This window comes from Pyrus communis, chromosome 1 (assembly GCF_963583255.1).
Source record: "Pyrus communis chromosome 1, drPyrComm1.1, whole genome shotgun sequence".
Lineage (NCBI taxonomy): Eukaryota > Viridiplantae > Streptophyta > Magnoliopsida > Rosales > Rosaceae > Pyrus > Pyrus communis.
The window spans coordinates 5,931,760-5,947,272 of record NC_084803.1 but is presented as its reverse complement, the minus strand read 5'-3'; the positions used below and the strand labels follow the sequence as shown (position 1 = coordinate 5,947,272).

The 15,513-nt window shown below is 38.7% G+C and overlaps 4 protein-coding genes across 4 annotated transcripts; 2 read left to right on the top strand and 2 right to left on the bottom strand.

The window, feature by feature from the left end:
- The first annotated feature begins 2,700 nt into the window (after positions 1 to 2,700).
- On the top strand, positions 2,701 to 6,083 carry LOC137739091 (proline-rich receptor-like protein kinase PERK3). Its single transcript, XM_068478583.1, has 8 exons — positions 2,701 to 3,628; positions 3,799 to 4,269; positions 4,596 to 4,682; positions 4,785 to 4,855; positions 4,994 to 5,079; positions 5,224 to 5,371; positions 5,528 to 5,689; positions 5,809 to 6,083. The coding sequence occupies exons 1-8, from the start codon at positions 2,725 to 2,727 to the stop codon at positions 5,998 to 6,000; spliced, it is 2,121 nt and encodes a 706-aa protein (XP_068334684.1). The 5' UTR covers positions 2,701 to 2,724; the 3' UTR covers positions 6,001 to 6,083.
- Positions 6,084 to 6,215: 132 nt separating this feature from the next.
- LOC137739082 (protein SYM1-like) lies at positions 6,216 to 8,652 on the bottom strand. The gene is made up of 3 exons (XM_068478571.1): positions 8,200 to 8,652; positions 7,180 to 7,271; positions 6,216 to 6,963 (listed from the first exon to the last, which is right to left on the bottom strand). The coding sequence occupies exons 1-3, from the start codon at positions 8,353 to 8,355 to the stop codon at positions 6,555 to 6,557; spliced, it is 657 nt and encodes a 218-aa protein (XP_068334672.1). The 5' UTR covers positions 8,356 to 8,652; the 3' UTR covers positions 6,216 to 6,554.
- A 1,532-nt stretch (positions 8,653 to 10,184) lies between these two features.
- LOC137731269 (pentatricopeptide repeat-containing protein At5g25630-like) lies at positions 10,185 to 11,578 on the top strand. Its single transcript, XM_068470371.1, has 2 exons — positions 10,185 to 10,631; positions 10,733 to 11,578. The coding sequence occupies exons 1-2, from the start codon at positions 10,218 to 10,220 to the stop codon at positions 11,576 to 11,578; spliced, it is 1,260 nt and encodes a 419-aa protein (XP_068326472.1). The 5' UTR covers positions 10,185 to 10,217.
- Positions 11,579 to 12,131: 553 nt separating this feature from the next.
- On the bottom strand, positions 12,132 to 14,207 carry LOC137713093 (rhomboid-like protein 11, chloroplastic). The gene is made up of 7 exons (XM_068452351.1): positions 13,947 to 14,207; positions 13,733 to 13,857; positions 13,490 to 13,575; positions 13,245 to 13,285; positions 12,949 to 13,115; positions 12,797 to 12,859; positions 12,132 to 12,468 (listed from the first exon to the last, which is right to left on the bottom strand). The coding sequence occupies exons 1-7, from the start codon at positions 14,161 to 14,163 to the stop codon at positions 12,268 to 12,270; spliced, it is 900 nt and encodes a 299-aa protein (XP_068308452.1). The 5' UTR covers positions 14,164 to 14,207; the 3' UTR covers positions 12,132 to 12,267.
- Positions 14,208 to 15,513: the final 1,306 nt, after the last annotated feature.

The following is a 15,513-nucleotide window of genomic DNA, read 5'->3' as shown; positions in this document are numbered from 1 at the left end:
AATGGTACTGCCATGGAAACAGTAACTGCCCAATTCCTTTAGGTGAACAGTAACAAAAAAACAAATGGTATATTGGCTAGGTAACTCAATCCTGTGAACCGTAACTGCTTTTAATAAACAGTAACTGTCCAAATTCTCTACACTAAATGACTCAGGCAATTTGTATTAAAATATTAGTATTTTTTTCATTTCAGATAATAATAAAATATTGGTTTGTTTATGATGATTTTTTAACTTTCTATATATATATATATATATATATATATATATATATATATATAGAAATAAGAAGAGATAAACTAGAAACGACATCTCTTATCTCAATGACACCAAAGGGATATTAAATAAATAAAACTAGGATAATAATTCATGTCAAAACACTTGAAAATAAAGATATAAATATAAATCTGAAAGTATTTGAATATAAATAAAGTAAGGTAAGAAGAAAAAAAATCAACGGAAAAAGAAAAAAAGAAGAAAATGATACAATCGGTACTTCACTACCGTTTGTATTTCACGAATCGCTAGCATCATACCGATCTCCTTTTTCAATTTTTTTATTTTTTATTTTTTGTTTTTGTTAATTTTTCTTTTATTTCTCGCACGTTAACAACAAAATATTAATATTCATGTTTTTCAAAATATATTTTTCCGTGCAAAATCTACTATACTATAATTCAGTTATAGACTTTTTGAAGGGAGTATTCGATGCCAGATTGAAGATCAACGAAGAGATGGCAGAGACGGTTGTAGGATTGTTCATTCAACTTAAGATGGTGGAGAAAGTGGAGGAGCTGCTTCTAATTCTTACGGTTGAATGTCATGTTAGAAGTTATATTGCCGGTCCACTGTGAAATTATACGGTTGAATGCCATGTTGGACAGATTGGATGATGTTTTTGGAACGTGTTAAGGGTTCTTATGAACTTATAAAATCAACTTATGATATGTTGGTCGCCGGCTATCGAAGAGCAGGGTTCTCCGGCAGATTGAATGACTTGAAATTCGCGGGAGGATTTTCGTAGCATCCATTTCCACGGTTTATATGACGATAGGCAAGGAGAGTTTGAACATATCGTTCACCATGACATCTTGAGAAAAAGTTTTAGTGTCGGTGTATACATATTCTAGTTTATTCGAAGTATCTCAATAGTGTAACATTGTCGACTTGATTAGATTTGATCTCGGATCAAAGGCAAGAAGTACTCCAAGAAGAATGACAGCATTTAACTCTTGTAACCTAAATATCGGGCACCAAGCAAAGCTTTGTTGTCATCTGCCCTAATTTTACATCTTCCTTTGTATTTTCTTACTTTTTAAATGGAGCATCTCCAGGTAGAACAGTACCAACAAGAAAAGTCAGTCAACCTGTATGTGAGTTTTTGTGGGCCCCCTACTACTAGCCCTGTATGCAAATTTGTTCAATCTGAATTTGAGACTTTGGGAAGTCGAAGAGAGCAAAAGCAGAAACCCAAAATGGGTGAGTGATGGGTGCCTAATGACTTTTATGAATGAAGTTCATAGACACAATTATCTGCTATGGGCATCTATATCAAAAGAGAAACTTTGACATGACTGTTTTACTAGGTCAACTCTCACATAAATTGATCTTTCAGAAATTTGGTGGGACAAAATCTGAGTGGAACAGTTAGTCTCATCTTTTGCTCTCTCTCACAAACATGCTCAAATTCTCATTATGTTCGGTTAATTTGGCTCCATTTATGTTAACATGGTAATGTCTTATTGACTTGCCCTATATGCCAAACCACGTGGTAGTGTCACTCCTATCAAAGATTCTCTCGATATCAAACTTTAAACATATTGAGTTCTATATTGTTGTGAGAATTTTCTTATGAATGACGCGACCGACTTCCGCCCAAATCTTTCTTTCCCATATTAACCCTTAGTGAGCCATAGCCCTAGTGAGACAGTGGAAGGCGAAGGTGAACTGGATTTCCACTGACAACACCAACAACAACAGCAACTAGTTACTGTCTTATACTGATCACATGCTGCTTCCCCATTCAACATATAAAAGTAAAATAAGTGAGAGGTTAGTTGGAAGAAATTTATTAAAAAATAATTAAGATTTTGTTCACGGGCTCTCCTCAATGGAAGAGGATCCTCTTCAAATCCTTACCTCCTAATCTACTAAATTAGGGAATTTGAGCTGTTGAAAATTAATCCAATAGCTACAAACAGCAGTATACTTTAAAAGTTATAATAACTTCAGCCGTTAGATCAATTTTCAACGGCACAGATTCTCTGATTTAGTGTATTAGGAAGAAAGGATCCGAAAATGATCTATTTCCAAGAATTTCCTATCTATCTAATATATTATATTTCAATAATACTCTTTTGGTACTAAATTATTGAATTTGCTCTCGTTAGTCTAGCCTATTACGTAGTCCCAAATTTAAACAGTCTTTACCATCTCATTGTTAGAGTTCATCTTAAAGTCAATTTACATTGTTCACTTATCAAATAACTCGATAATAAAGGATTGTTAAAGAAAAATGACCAAAAAATATATCAGTCATTAAATTTGATATGAAATTTTTTTTTAATCAAACCTTGATATCAAATTTAATAGTGAGTAGTGAGTTATCGGGACTCTATTATATACAGCCTCTATCTATTAGTAGCTAAAGTGTTATGTTGTTATACAAATACAAATTACAATACATCTTAAGAAACTCAATAGAAACTTATTCTGCAATCAACAATGTCTTCGCCGCCACGGTCACTGCCTCCTGCTGCTTCTCCTGTTACCACTCCACCTCCATTGACACCGTCATTTCCTCCACTTCTGCCGCCATTGTTGCCGTCACCATTTCCACAACCGTTGATGCCACCATTGCCACAAATAGCACCATCCTCACCCATTAGTACTCCTCCTACTCTGCCGCCTATGAACAACTCTGTCCCTCCTGTTTCCTCACCACCACTGCCTCCTCTAACATCTCCGCCACCATCTAGGGTCACTCCTCCACCACCGCCTTCAGCAACTTCTCCTCCACCACCAACACTGGTCACCTCTTCACCTCCACTGCATTCACCACCACCATCACTAGTGACCTCTTCCCCTCCACCACCTTCGCCACCGCTAACTCCACTGCCATCAACACCTTCTCTTCCGCCACCATCACCACCTTTACCACCACCACCACATGTTTCCCCTCCTATAATCCCATCAACCGCTCCGCCACCACCTGCATTGTCAACTCCTACTCCACCAGCCCCCACCACCCCCACCACTCAAACACCACCATTAGCGAGTCCAACCAACGACTCTCCACCACCTGCATTGCCTCCCCCATTGGCCAGCACTCTGCAGCCATCTCCCTCCAACAATAACTCCATATTCCCACCTCCAACCACATTGCCAATGCCGCCTCAGTCAATGCTACATCCACCATTATCCTCATCCCTGCCAACCACCTTGCAAGTCCACAACCTAAGAACAAACAAGAGCACAGCTCTCATAGCCGGATCATGCGCCGTTGGTGGACTTGTCGCCGTCGCTCTCCTCCTTGCCATTCTGTTTCTCTGTTACAATCGTTGGCGGAGCAAAAACAACAGTGCCCTTTTGGCGGATCCCCATAAAACACCACCATCCGCCACAAAAGGTGATTACGTTGCCTTTACTACATTTGCTAGAGGGAATGTGTACTTCCTTATGCACCTGAGTTTGAATCTTCTCTCCGCAGTTGAGATGATTAGTTCAAAGTAGAATATTATCAACAAAAAAAACAATTTCATTTACTGATTTACTGTGTTTTCGCCGTTGCATTGTCAGATGTTCTTCTACCAGGAGTCCATGTTATCAGTGTGCTATCCAGCTTCAACATCCCACAATCTCCAATAAGCCACAATGCCGGCTCTGCTTCGATCAAATCCAGATATCAGTTTCCACATCCGCCTCAAACTCAAAGGCCAGCTGGATCGCCCTTCGATTTCTCAAATGGGATTTTCACATATGATCAAATAGTGGTGGCAACCAATGGCTTTTCTGAAGCCAACCTTCTTGGACAAGGCGGCTTTGGGTATGTTCACAAGGGAGTGCTTCCAAGTGGAAAAGAAGTTGCAGTCAAGCAGTCGAAGACAGGAAGCCGGCAAGGGGAGCGAGAATTTCAGGCCGAGGTTGACATCATTAGCCGGGTTCATCACAAGCATCTGGTTTCTTTGGTTGGATACTGCACAACCGGGGTTGATAGGTTGCTTGTTTATGAGTTTGTTCCAAACAACACCTTGGAATTCCACTTACACGGTAAGTCCTATTTCAAGTGATTGATTTTGATTCAACTGGAGTATGATGCAAGAATTTGATAAGTTGATTTGCCTATACGTCTTGCTTTTACTGCAAGAATTTGATAAGTTGATTTGCCTACATGTCTTGTTTTTACTGCTATATCGGAAGTTACTCCATGTATTGCTTGAAGTAAAACAGATGGTGCATTTGTTTATGTCTATTGCTGAATCTTTTTCATGGCTCGATAGATGATTCGATAAGCCAAATAGCCAATGGTTTTTTTTTTCTTTCTTTTATCCGTGTTCTAGAACGACGCTAACACTTCTAAACGCAATGCATTGCAGGAGAAGGGCAGCCTGTTCTGGAGTGGGAAATCAGACTCAGAATTGCTACTGGATCAGCAAAAGGACTCGCATATCTCCACGAAGATTGTGAGTTCCCTTCACAGGTCTCTTGGAAGGTTTTTTTTTTTTTTTTTCGCATCCGGTAAATAAAATCTCGAATGTTTTTCACATCTTCATTCTCGGTTGCAGGCAATCCAAAAATCATTCATCGCGACATCAAAGCGTCTAATATTCTTCTGGATCATAACTTTGAAGCAAAGGTTCTCAATGCCATTACTATTGCACTAACTTTTTCTTTCACATTGCTGACAAAAATTGAGAGCTTCTCTATATATTCAATGGATTAACCGGTGTTAATAGCGATAATAAGATTAACAAACTTGAGATTTAACGTTCAGGTTTCTGACTTTGGACTAGCCAAATCTTTCTCTGATACCAACACTCACATGACTCACTTTTCGACACGAGTAGTGGGAACATTTGGGTAAGAACATGATATTCTTCTTACTACAACTCCAACGCCATAGCAATGTATTCAGTTTTGCTTTGACTGCTATCTGTTGGAGCAAAATTCGCGTTGTTGGGCGGAATTTTCTTAATCAGTTGTTCTTTGGTCGAACATGTACAGGTACCTGGCTCCAGAATACGCATCGAGCGGTAAGGTAACAGACAAATCAGACGTGTATTCATATGGGGTTGTACTTCTAGAACTGATCACTGGACGCCGTCCTATCAGTACTTCAGAATCCATAAGGAACAAGGGCCTAGTGCAGTGGGTTAGTTGTCTTGCATCACTGCTGCGTTTCTTAGCATTGCCTCACCTTACTTTTCGTTGATCAGATTATCCGATGGATGCAGAACATCAACCGTGGTCCTCGAGTGCAGAAATTTTGAGTGTACAAATAACTGAATTTTCATGTTCGGCATTGCAGGCCAGGCCATTGCTCACTCAAGCGCTGGAAGATGGCGATTTTGATGCACTTACTGATCCAAGATTGGAGAAAAACTACAAGAAGAATGAGATGGCTCGAATGGTTGCTTGTGCCTCTGCTTGCGTACGGCATTCAGCATGGCTTCGACCGCGAATGAGCCAAGTAATTCCCTCTTTCATGTTTCACAATTATAGCTTACTGACAGTAATGTATTTGAAACAAAGCGCGTAACTGTTCATCTAATTAACCGAAAATCTTTAAACTTAATCCGAACTGAGCAGGTAGTCCACGCTTTAGAAGGAGTCGCTTCCTTGACGGAGCTTCATGAAGGAATCACACCAGGAAACAGCACATTACACAATGGCTTTGAGAATGCATACCTCGATATCAGTAGGTACAGTGAAACTACCAGTGAATTCGGTCTTAACCCTTCCGGCTCCAGCAGCAAGGGCCAACGAACGGTGTGGAGTTAAGAACTGAAAAGAAAATTATGTACATTCAATTTTTTCAATTACCTGCAGAAAAATAATAATCACATATTACACTAATCTTTCTGGTAAATAATTTTACAGTAACTTTTTGGTCTGGGTTTGAAGTAACAGCTGTTATCTGCTTGTTCAGGTCTGTTAACTGTTTAAGAGTTGAGAAATCACAGAATGGATATGAAACAAGGATCACATATCAAATCTCAATTCCGGAAAATTTCCTTTCCCGTATTTTACTACCAAGAGTAAACATTTACAGAGGGTAAGACGGTAAAACCAAATTGATAATACTCAACTGGATGGAAGACCAAGAACTTGCAATCAGTAGCAAAGACAATTGATAGAAACATTATTAAATCATTCCTTGAGAATACAATAAATGAAAACTTGTACCGCAAGTAAAACCTGGATAACCATGAGAGCAAATCCATCTCTTCCGAATTCCCAACTTCCAAAAACTAAGTTGGTATCTTAGTTTTCTCACTCAACTGTTATACTTTTCTGACGTACAATCCACTGTATAGTTCAAGGGCAATCACGAATCACCTTTCTTCACCGTTTTTCTTGCTAACATGCACTAATGATTTCAACCATTGCTTCCATGGAGCATCCTGTTGTTGCTCGAGCCATGACAAAAAAGAGCTATCCAACAAGCAAAAGAAGTTGACATAGAGGAGCTGATACCTCACAGGTATAAACCGAAAGTTTACTACTTGCACAATTGGCCATACGCCTCCTTCTAGAACAAAGGCTGGTAGAAAATCCCTTTTCACATCTTCCTTGACTTGAGGAAAACTCTTTCCGGCAGAAAAACCCATGTATGTGAAAAACACAAGTAAATCCAATGGCCCAAAAAGGAATCCATCAATCGCCACTTTAGAAGCAACAAACCGAAATGAGTTTGGTTGCAGCAGAAGTCTTGACCTTATATATCGATCTAAACCTTCATACCTGCAAAAGAATAATAAAACCAAACTCATAAACTGTCTCTCTCAGCCAAAAAAAGAGAGGAAACGCAGTGAGGCCCAAATGCCCATGTTTAGTGGTTCCTTTACTTGGTAAAATTCTAGAAGGCCATTTGACGTGTGAACAAGATCTCAAAAACACCAGCAAAATCACATGTCGACATACTCAGAATGATCTTTTCCACCAAAAAAATTTCCTTACCAGAGGTGGCCAACAGGCCCGACAAACCCAAATCCGAACAAGCTGGTTGTACCCACTCTCCTCCAGTTGATCTTTAACTTTTCATCTTCACCCTGTGCACGAAGACAAATAAGTTAGTCTATTAACATGGAAAACTAATTAACAATATATTTGATAGCAACGTCTTGCGAGCATGCATTTGATCATTTAATATAAAACAAAACGTTGAGAAATTCCAAAACTTTTACGTAATATTTCTCTCATATATGTAGCCTAAAATTGGGGAACTCTGCACAAGGTGTTATGCTTAACAGCGTAACTTGATTTCAGAAAGTGTTTGGTACATTTACGACCGAAGAATCGTTTAAGAACATTACCAAAACACGTCAAGTTTCTCTAGACTAAGAAAAATTATACACAATGAGTAAGTAGTTTAATATCCTCTCCAAAATATGTGATCCTCCAAATCAAGAGATAAAGAAAATGCAGCTACCAAAACTTTTCCCTAAACATGATGAAAGACTGACATGGAATGGGTTCACCGCCACTTACACATGGAATTGTATTGTTGAACCTAAACACCATGCCATGCCACTTACACATGGAATTGTATTGTTGAACCTAAACACCATGCCATGCCACAGTGAACCCGTTCAATATAAGTTGTTTATGAGGAACTATATCCGCTTGGTGCCACATTAGCCCCCATTATTAAGCAACAAATCCTACACTTCTTTAAGTTTAAAAAAACAAGCACAATGAAATTCTTTCCAAATTCCATAGCAACGATTCAGTAAAAATTGACAAATAAATAAACAAATACAGAGGCCATCCAAAGCATGAAAGAAATTCCACAAAGACAAGAACAAGAGCTAAATGATCAAATGTAGGAGAAAAAAAGAGAGACCGATCTGAGTAAATAACAGAGACCCATTTGAGTAAATACTGGAACAGAGCAAGAAATGCAAGAATATTACCAGAATATTGTGGATAAAAAAAAAAACCATTTGGGTAATGGGTGATGGGTATTTTTGTTTTTACCTGAGCTTGAATCTGCTCACTTTCCTGGGCCGTGGAGTGGGTGATGGTCTGGGCAGTTACGTCACCAAACCCCCAAATCAAACCGGAGCTGATGACCTGGGTCTTAATCGGATGAACAGATAAAGAATTCTGGTACCATTTCCACAGCCTAAACATATCAATCCGGAAATTGACCACTCCAGAAGAATATTCCAAAAATTCAAAGATAATTACTGAAAAAAATTGGGCTGAATATTCAGATAAATCTCTAATCTGGGTCCTAATCACGGTGATTATTCTGTGATTAATGAAAAACAATTGTAAATTACGAAGAAAGAAGAGTATTTCTGAAGTTTAATCACAGTGGTTGCTTGCTTCTGATCTCTCTTTTTTTAGATTTTCCGGGAATTCATCTTTGCGGCATTTTCCTAGGAAAAACTGATGGGAAACGAGAATTTTGCCGGCAGGGGCGAAACGTACTTTTACATAAGCCGAGTGCGTAGAGCCATAGGCTTACGGCTATGACCCCATGTATGGTGACCCGGCCCATAACCCGTAGTGGGCTGAGTCAAGCCCAACATAAAGCCCAAACCTTTATCTTAATTATCGAGGATTGTGTCATCCATACATCAATTGTTTACCTTCCCCACATTTCTCTCAATTTTCGACCATCAGATATAATAAATTGAAGAAAATCAGCATATAAAATTAACAAAGCATGTGTAGATGCGGATAGCACCATCCATTATCAACGAAAATCTATTTTAATTATAGCTGACAATGATGTCAGCATGGGAAATTTGTGTTTATCATGTTGTAGTGTGGCAGCACCAAATATTCCGTCGGACCTGGCCTCTCTGCCCTCCCAGTTCTCATACACTCTCATCCTCTCCTATTTGTACAATCACGGTTAAGCCACATCAACATTTTATATCACTATTACTTTTTGTCTTATTATCTCGTTAAAAAAAATTAATATAAAATGTTGACGTGGCTTTAACCGTGACCGCATAAAATAGGAAGGGATAAGAGTGTATGCGAACTGAAATGGCAGAGAAGCCAGGTCCTATTCCATCTCTAGTCACTGGTTTGTTCATTAGGAAAAAAAATTCAATAGAAACGTCTTTACCACATAACGTGTTCATCGGAACCCACAAAAATTCTCATTACGTATTCTGCCCCAACTACTCACTATCCAAGTATCTGACTCAAGCCACGCCAAATATAACAGTTGGATTCGTGCTTGATATGAACTTAACACGAACGTTCTTGCTTTATGAGCTCAAGCATAAATGATCAAATTAACCTAAGCATTCATACACGACTAATCATAATATTTCTTTTATTATTTATATGTGTCACGAAAGAAATATAATGAAAATTGGTTGGACTTTTAATGGAAATTTGATTACCTTACAAATGATACTAAGATTTATGAGAAAGGTGGGGATGTTGAGAGATTACGTAAACTTTCATGATTTATTTTTAATAAGAAAAAAGGAAGAAAAAAAAATGAGAAGCAATTTTCCTGAAAAGTTTTGAGACCCTCACTTTTTTCTCCTTATCGGCTTATCCCCATCACTTTTGTCTCTCTCCCCCTCTGAGATGATTACATACATTATGTTCGCCTTCTCTTTTGGTGGGTCTCCATACTCCTCCATTCCTTACAAGCAACTCCAAGCACAGTCATTCTCTCTCTCTCTCTCTCTTAATGTACAACCGAGCCTTGATTTTCTGGCGTCTTCTGATTGTGATTGAGTAGCACCCAGAAACCCAAAATTTTGAAAATTAAAAAAAAAAAAAATTGAGAATTTGAGAGATTTTAGTTCTTTTAATGAATTTAGGGGTATTCAATCAGGATTTTAAATGATTATCTGAAATTCAAAATGTATTCAATCAGCATTTTAAGATAGTTTATTAAAATCCTTAGAAATCCGAGTGTATTCAATTAGGATTTTAAATAAGATTATAACATTCTAGATGTATACAATTAAGAATTTATTTCGGGTAAGCCTGAGGATTCTTTGAAAGTGCTTGAGATGATGTCCGGAGAGGAAAATGTGAAGCCGAATATAAGGACTTTTAATGTACCAGTCGGAGCATGGTGTAAGAAGAAGAACATTGCGGAGGCATGGAGCGTGGTGCATAAGATGGTTGCTTCTGGAATGCGGCCTGATGCTGTTACTTACAACACATTAGCAACAGCTTATGCGCAAAATGGGGCGACAAGTCAGGCAGAAGGACTGATTTTAGAGATGCAGAACAAGAAGTTGTATCCGAATGCGCGAACTTGTAGCATTATCATGAGCGGGTATTGCAAGGAAGGTAAGTTGAAGGAGGCCTTAAGGTTTATGCGCAGGATAAAAGATCTTGGCCTCTGCCCGAACATTGTACTCTTTAACTCGCTGGTTAAAGGATTCGTAGACACCATGGATAGAGATGGGGTTGATCAGGTGAGTTATGACCTACAGAATTGCGTAGCTATTTGTTTGCACGAAATGGTGTTTGTTTCGATTATTGACACAAAAATGTGTATTAATTTGCAATTTTGCAGGTGCTGAAATTGATGGAAGAATTTGGGGTCAAACCAGATGTGATAACATTTAGCACCATCATGAATGCATGGAGCACAGCAGGGTTCATGGAGAAGTGTAGGCAAATCTTCGATGACAGGGTGAAGGCCGGCATAAAACCCGATGCACATGCATACAGCATTCTTGCCAAAGGTTACGTGCGTGCTCAAGAAGTCAAGAAAGCTGAAGAACTATTGGCAAACGTTGTGATATTCACAACCATCATGAGCGGATGGTGCAGTTCTGGCAGAATGGAGAACGCGATCAAAGTTTTTTATAAGATGTATGAGTCCGGTATTTCTCCCAATTTAAAGACATTTGAGACCCTAATATGGGGATTTAGAGAAGCAAAGCAGCTATGGAAAGCTGAACAAATACTCCGGATTTTGGAAGAGTTTGGTGTTCAGCCGGAGAAATCTACTATCTCGTTTGTTGCAGATGCATGGCGTTCGATTGGACTAACAAAAGACGCAAACACGATGCTGGGTTCTGCGAAAAGTGAAGAAAAGACCTCTCAGGTTGAAAAAGAAGAGGAGCCATTTGAGAGCTTACAGAAAACATATCAAATGAAATCAGCAAGTGCCTTTCATCCCAATTTGTTACAAATACCATCAGCAGTCACAAGTGATCAAAAGGGTTCAGCAACTAGAAAAGGAAGAACGGTTTTAAGAGATGGTGATTTTTCGTTGGACGTGTCATCGCTTGCTGCAAAGCCTATGAATCTGTTTCACACTTGTAAATTTGGGGAGAGACCGCCGATTATATGCAGGCAGCTTGGCGTTTACGGTCAGATTGCACAGCAATGTACAGTTGTGCTTATGAACTAAAGGAACGATGCGCTTTGAATATAAACAGAATCATATAGAGTTATCCCGGTAGAAAATTCAGCATATGAATGTCGTAGATAGTGAAGAGAGTTTTTCTTTTCATTGAAATTTGCTTGTTTTTAAGCATGCTGATTACTTCTTGTAAATAAAATGCTTCACATTGTACTTTCCCACATTAATCATCAATATAGTTATTGACAGTTGAGAACATGAAGAGTCTCGTAGATGTCGATAGAGCAGCATGCCCGCCCTCTTGCAGTCCAATTCGAATCTCTATTTCCGTAGCTTAGAGTAGTTTAGAATATCGTCTTTGTCAAAAAGGAGAGCTCATTTTCTCACACTCAATGTAACATGTTAAAGGGCATGTTTGATAATAAAATTTGAAAGATTAAAAACGCTCTCAGGTTATAAAATACTTCCAAGCGCTTTTCATTTCAGCGGGCTTCTAATAATAAAAGGTCCAACAAAAGTGCTTATGAGAAGCGCTTATGGGCCATTCAGAATTTCCCTTACACATTGTCCACATTTGGTTCAGACCAAGATTGACCCAATTGGGGAAATTTCTATCCTTTTTGTGTTGAATCAATTAGCATCAGAATAATGTACACATGGTCAACAAAATATAGAGCACAATGGTGAGCAGGATATTAACCGCTGCAAAAGCACATAAGTGTGGTTTCGATAGCAAATTATAACCGAGTTCTGCCCGCTTTGCTTTGGAAATTCGATCCTTCTTGTGATGGGGGTTCAGAAGGAACCTTGCTGAGAATCCATACCAGAAAAACACCAACAAGAGCACCTGAGAGATGGGCAATGTGATTGACATTCATCAACGAATTTCTGCCAAAGGTGCCCGATAATGCAGTAGAAGCTTGGGCTGCTTCCATAACCTAGTTGTGGCCAAAAGCAGCAACAAAAACATAATCATATTGGTAATCTGTCCCCAAATATGTACTTAGGACATATGGTAAATGATCTTAGGAAAAATAAGAACATAAAACGCAAAATAAACATGCGCAGACACGTAAACTAATAAAACTACAGATATTTGAAGTGTAATTTCGTTTAAAACCAGATAATCTGATAAAAATTAGAACGAAGTTGTAACCATGAAACAAATTGGAACAAAGAATTCATATGCTCCAATCACATTTGGAGATACTTTGGTAGGAGAAACTATTTGCGGAGCAATGTCTCTTTCTGAAAACCTCGACTCACCTTTTCTACAACAAATTGGCCCAATATAAGCACTTCGAGGATCTTCCTCCAGTCCCAAGACATCTAAATTTATCAACAGAGGGGTTGACTGGTTAAGCATAAACTGATTTGTCTCATCTAGAGAAACGATAAATTCCAAGATCGGAACTCACCTTTACAAGCACACTAATGGTAAATAATCCGAAAACAGCACCAGAGGCTCCAACCGAAACTGCATTTCGTGGTAGAACAAGCCACGATACAAGGTTTGCTCCAACACCGGTAAGAATATAACAAAGCCACAGAGCAAAATTCCCTTCCTCTTCTTCAACTAGCTTACCTGTTCAAGCAAGAAAGACACCATCTAATTATCTAAATTTGATTTGTATTTTCTATTTTAGGTCCAAATTTCATTTGTTTCGGTATTAAGTTGACCACGCCGGAAAACAGAAAAGAAAAGGACCCTCACCAAAAATATACAAGAAGAAGAGGTTGCTCGAGAGATGGCTCCTGAAAGAATGCATAGTGAATTCGGTAATCAGTATATACATGCAAGTTATTTAACACTAAAATGCTCTCTTGCTACACTTATGTTGCTAGACTATGAATCTAAAGTCCAAACCACGCATTCTAACAAAAAGCAACCCGATGAATGATCCAGATTCACAGTCCGGCAACACAACATAATTTATAACATAATCGTATATGTCTCACCAATTAGCATGACAGAATGTTGCTGTTAGAAACTGGTACCATGTAGGCCAATTGTGGTACAAGTAGAGCATTTTAATCCCGCGAACCTAATACAATCATAAACAAATCATAAAATCTAAACCCAATTAGATGCTGGACTGATTACAAAGTTGTTAAATTCGAACTAATCAAACATTAAAACAGAACAAAATACAAATTAATAAAGTTGTTGAATATGGATTAATCAAACATTAAAAACACTACCTGGAACACATGATCAGCTAAGTAAATCCCAATGTTAGCAAGTATAATCCAGAATATTCCGTTGGCGCGTCGGTGCGGCTTCCCTCGCTCTTCTGGCCGTGATAGAACATCTAAGTCTAGGCTGTCTAGCAATTAAACACACTGTAAGTTGCTGAAGCAGAAACTGAAATATCCACCAAACTCCAACTAATTAACTTGAAGCAAGAGGATTTACCTGAGCCGTTGGATTTGCAGACTATTATGGGGGATCGAGCGGTGGCGGGAAGAAGGGGGCGGAGAGAGAGGTGGAGTTTGCTGGGTTTGGTGTGGTTGGGGGGAAACTTGAGAGTGAGGTTGGGATGGTGAGAGAAGCAAGTGCTGGGTACGAATTGGAGTTTGCTGGGTTTAGTGAGCGTTTGAAGATGCTGGAGCTGGAGCAGAAACTGGGACATTCTGCCTCCACTGTGGAGGTTGCTGGGTTTAGGGCGTTAAGGGATTCCAGATAGTCCGGGAAAGTGATATTCCTTTGTATAGGGCTGGGCACGGGCCGGCCGGGCCCAAATTTGGAAGAACCGGACCTACCCGTTTTAAAATGTAACGGGCCGGGCCGGGTGTAGGGATTTTAAGTTTGGGAACCGGACCTAACCCGGCCCGTATCAAACGGGCCGGTTCGGGACGGGTCCACGGGTCCAATAACTTTTTTTTTTTTTTTTTTTTTTTTTTTAATCTGGTTATGGGCATACTAAGATTGAAGCAGAATGAGGTGTGGTTCCAGTGCTGACGAAAAGGAAGAAGCTTGTAGAACCAAATAGCAGAATGAGGTTATGTGCATACCAAGTATAATTGCTTATACGAAACCCCTGTCAAATTTGAGGATACACAAAAGAACCAGGAAAGAAGCAACTAGTGAAGATGAATGCTATTAGAATGTAGTACTAAGCGACTAATGAAAATTTTTTATTTGACTGAGGGTGTATTCAATTGAGAATTTGAGGGATTTTAATTCTTTTAATGAATTTAGGAGTACTCAATCATAATTTTAAATGATTCTCTGAAATTCAACATGTATTCAATCAAAATTTTAAGATAGTATTAAAATTCTTATAAATCTGGTATATTCAATTAGGAATTTGAGAGAATTGGAGAGATTCTGTAATGTAATTTAAGCATTCACAAATCTCTTATATTCCTGTGAGATTTGAAGGGAATTGAATAGAAAATTTTCATAAAATTTCCACAAATCAATTAAACTCCCTTAAATTATATGGATATTCAATTTCTATAAAATATCTCAAATTCTCAATTAAATACATATAGTGTTCAGTCAAGTGAGAATGATTTTGAGCCAAAAAAAAAAGACTGGCGTGTGAAAAAAGGGTGAGCTGATATCGGAGAAGGGCAATAGTGCCAATCTATAAAATTTCTAGGGCTACATTGGAATATACCATAATATAGTTCACCAAAAAGAGAAATGGAAAAGTTTTGACATCAGCGGTGAAATCTTAGAAAAGGAGATATTTTGAGGTTCGAAATCCGACATGGCGAAATATGATTGGACCCTAGACGCCGACCTACGTGGCTCATTTATAAAGTATCGAAATCGGTCATCAAATTTTTGACTGATAAAACGTATCCACGTTGCAGATACGTAAAAAAACAACCACGAATCACCTCCCGCCACGTAATAAAAGTCCACCTTTGACCACTTGACCGTTTTAGTTCCCACGAAATCTGTTTCCTTATTGGCTGTCACCGAAAGCCACCTAACAGCCCCGTCTCTTTGTGGTTCTGAAGTCTAACTT

What these genes read in the sequence shown, in the direction of transcription:
- LOC137739091 (XM_068478583.1), top strand. Translation starts at nt 2,725, where the DNA reads ATGTCTTCGCCGCCACGGTCACTGCCTCCTGCTGCTTCTCCTGTTACC. An exon ending in CGAGTAGTGGGAACATTTGG is followed by an intron (nt 5,080 to 5,223) that starts GTAAGAACATGA and finishes GAACATGTACAG; the next exon opens with GTACCTGGCTCCAGAATACG. An exon ending in TTCGACCGCGAATGAGCCAA is followed by an intron (nt 5,690 to 5,808) that starts GTAATTCCCTCT and finishes CGAACTGAGCAG; the next exon opens with GTAGTCCACGCTTTAGAAGG.
- LOC137739082 (XM_068478571.1), bottom strand. Translation starts at nt 8,355, where the DNA reads ATGTTTAGGCTGTGGAAATGGTACCAGAATTCTTTATCTGTTCATCCG. An exon ending in GTGAGCAGATTCAAGCTCAG is followed by an intron (nt 7,272 to 8,199) that starts GTAAAAACAAAA and finishes CTTCGTGCACAG; the next exon opens with GGTGAAGATGAAAAGTTAAA. An exon ending in GGGCCTGTTGGCCACCTCTG is followed by an intron (nt 6,964 to 7,179) that starts GTAAGGAAATTT and finishes ATTCTTTTGCAG; the next exon opens with GTATGAAGGTTTAGATCGAT.
- LOC137731269 (XM_068470371.1), top strand. Translation starts at nt 10,218, where the DNA reads ATGATGTCCGGAGAGGAAAATGTGAAGCCGAATATAAGGACTTTTAAT. An exon ending in ATAGAGATGGGGTTGATCAG is followed by an intron (nt 10,632 to 10,732) that starts GTGAGTTATGAC and finishes GCAATTTTGCAG; the next exon opens with GTGCTGAAATTGATGGAAGA.
- LOC137713093 (XM_068452351.1), bottom strand. Translation starts at nt 14,163, where the DNA reads ATGTCCCAGTTTCTGCTCCAGCTCCAGCATCTTCAAACGCTCACTAAA. An exon ending in CTTCTTCTTGTATATTTTTG is followed by an intron (nt 13,116 to 13,244) that starts GTGAGGGTCCTT and finishes TTGCTTGAACAG; the next exon opens with GTAAGCTAGTTGAAGAAGAG. An exon ending in CCATTAGTGTGCTTGTAAAG is followed by an intron (nt 12,860 to 12,948) that starts GTGAGTTCCGAT and finishes TGATAAATTTAG; the next exon opens with ATGTCTTGGGACTGGAGGAA.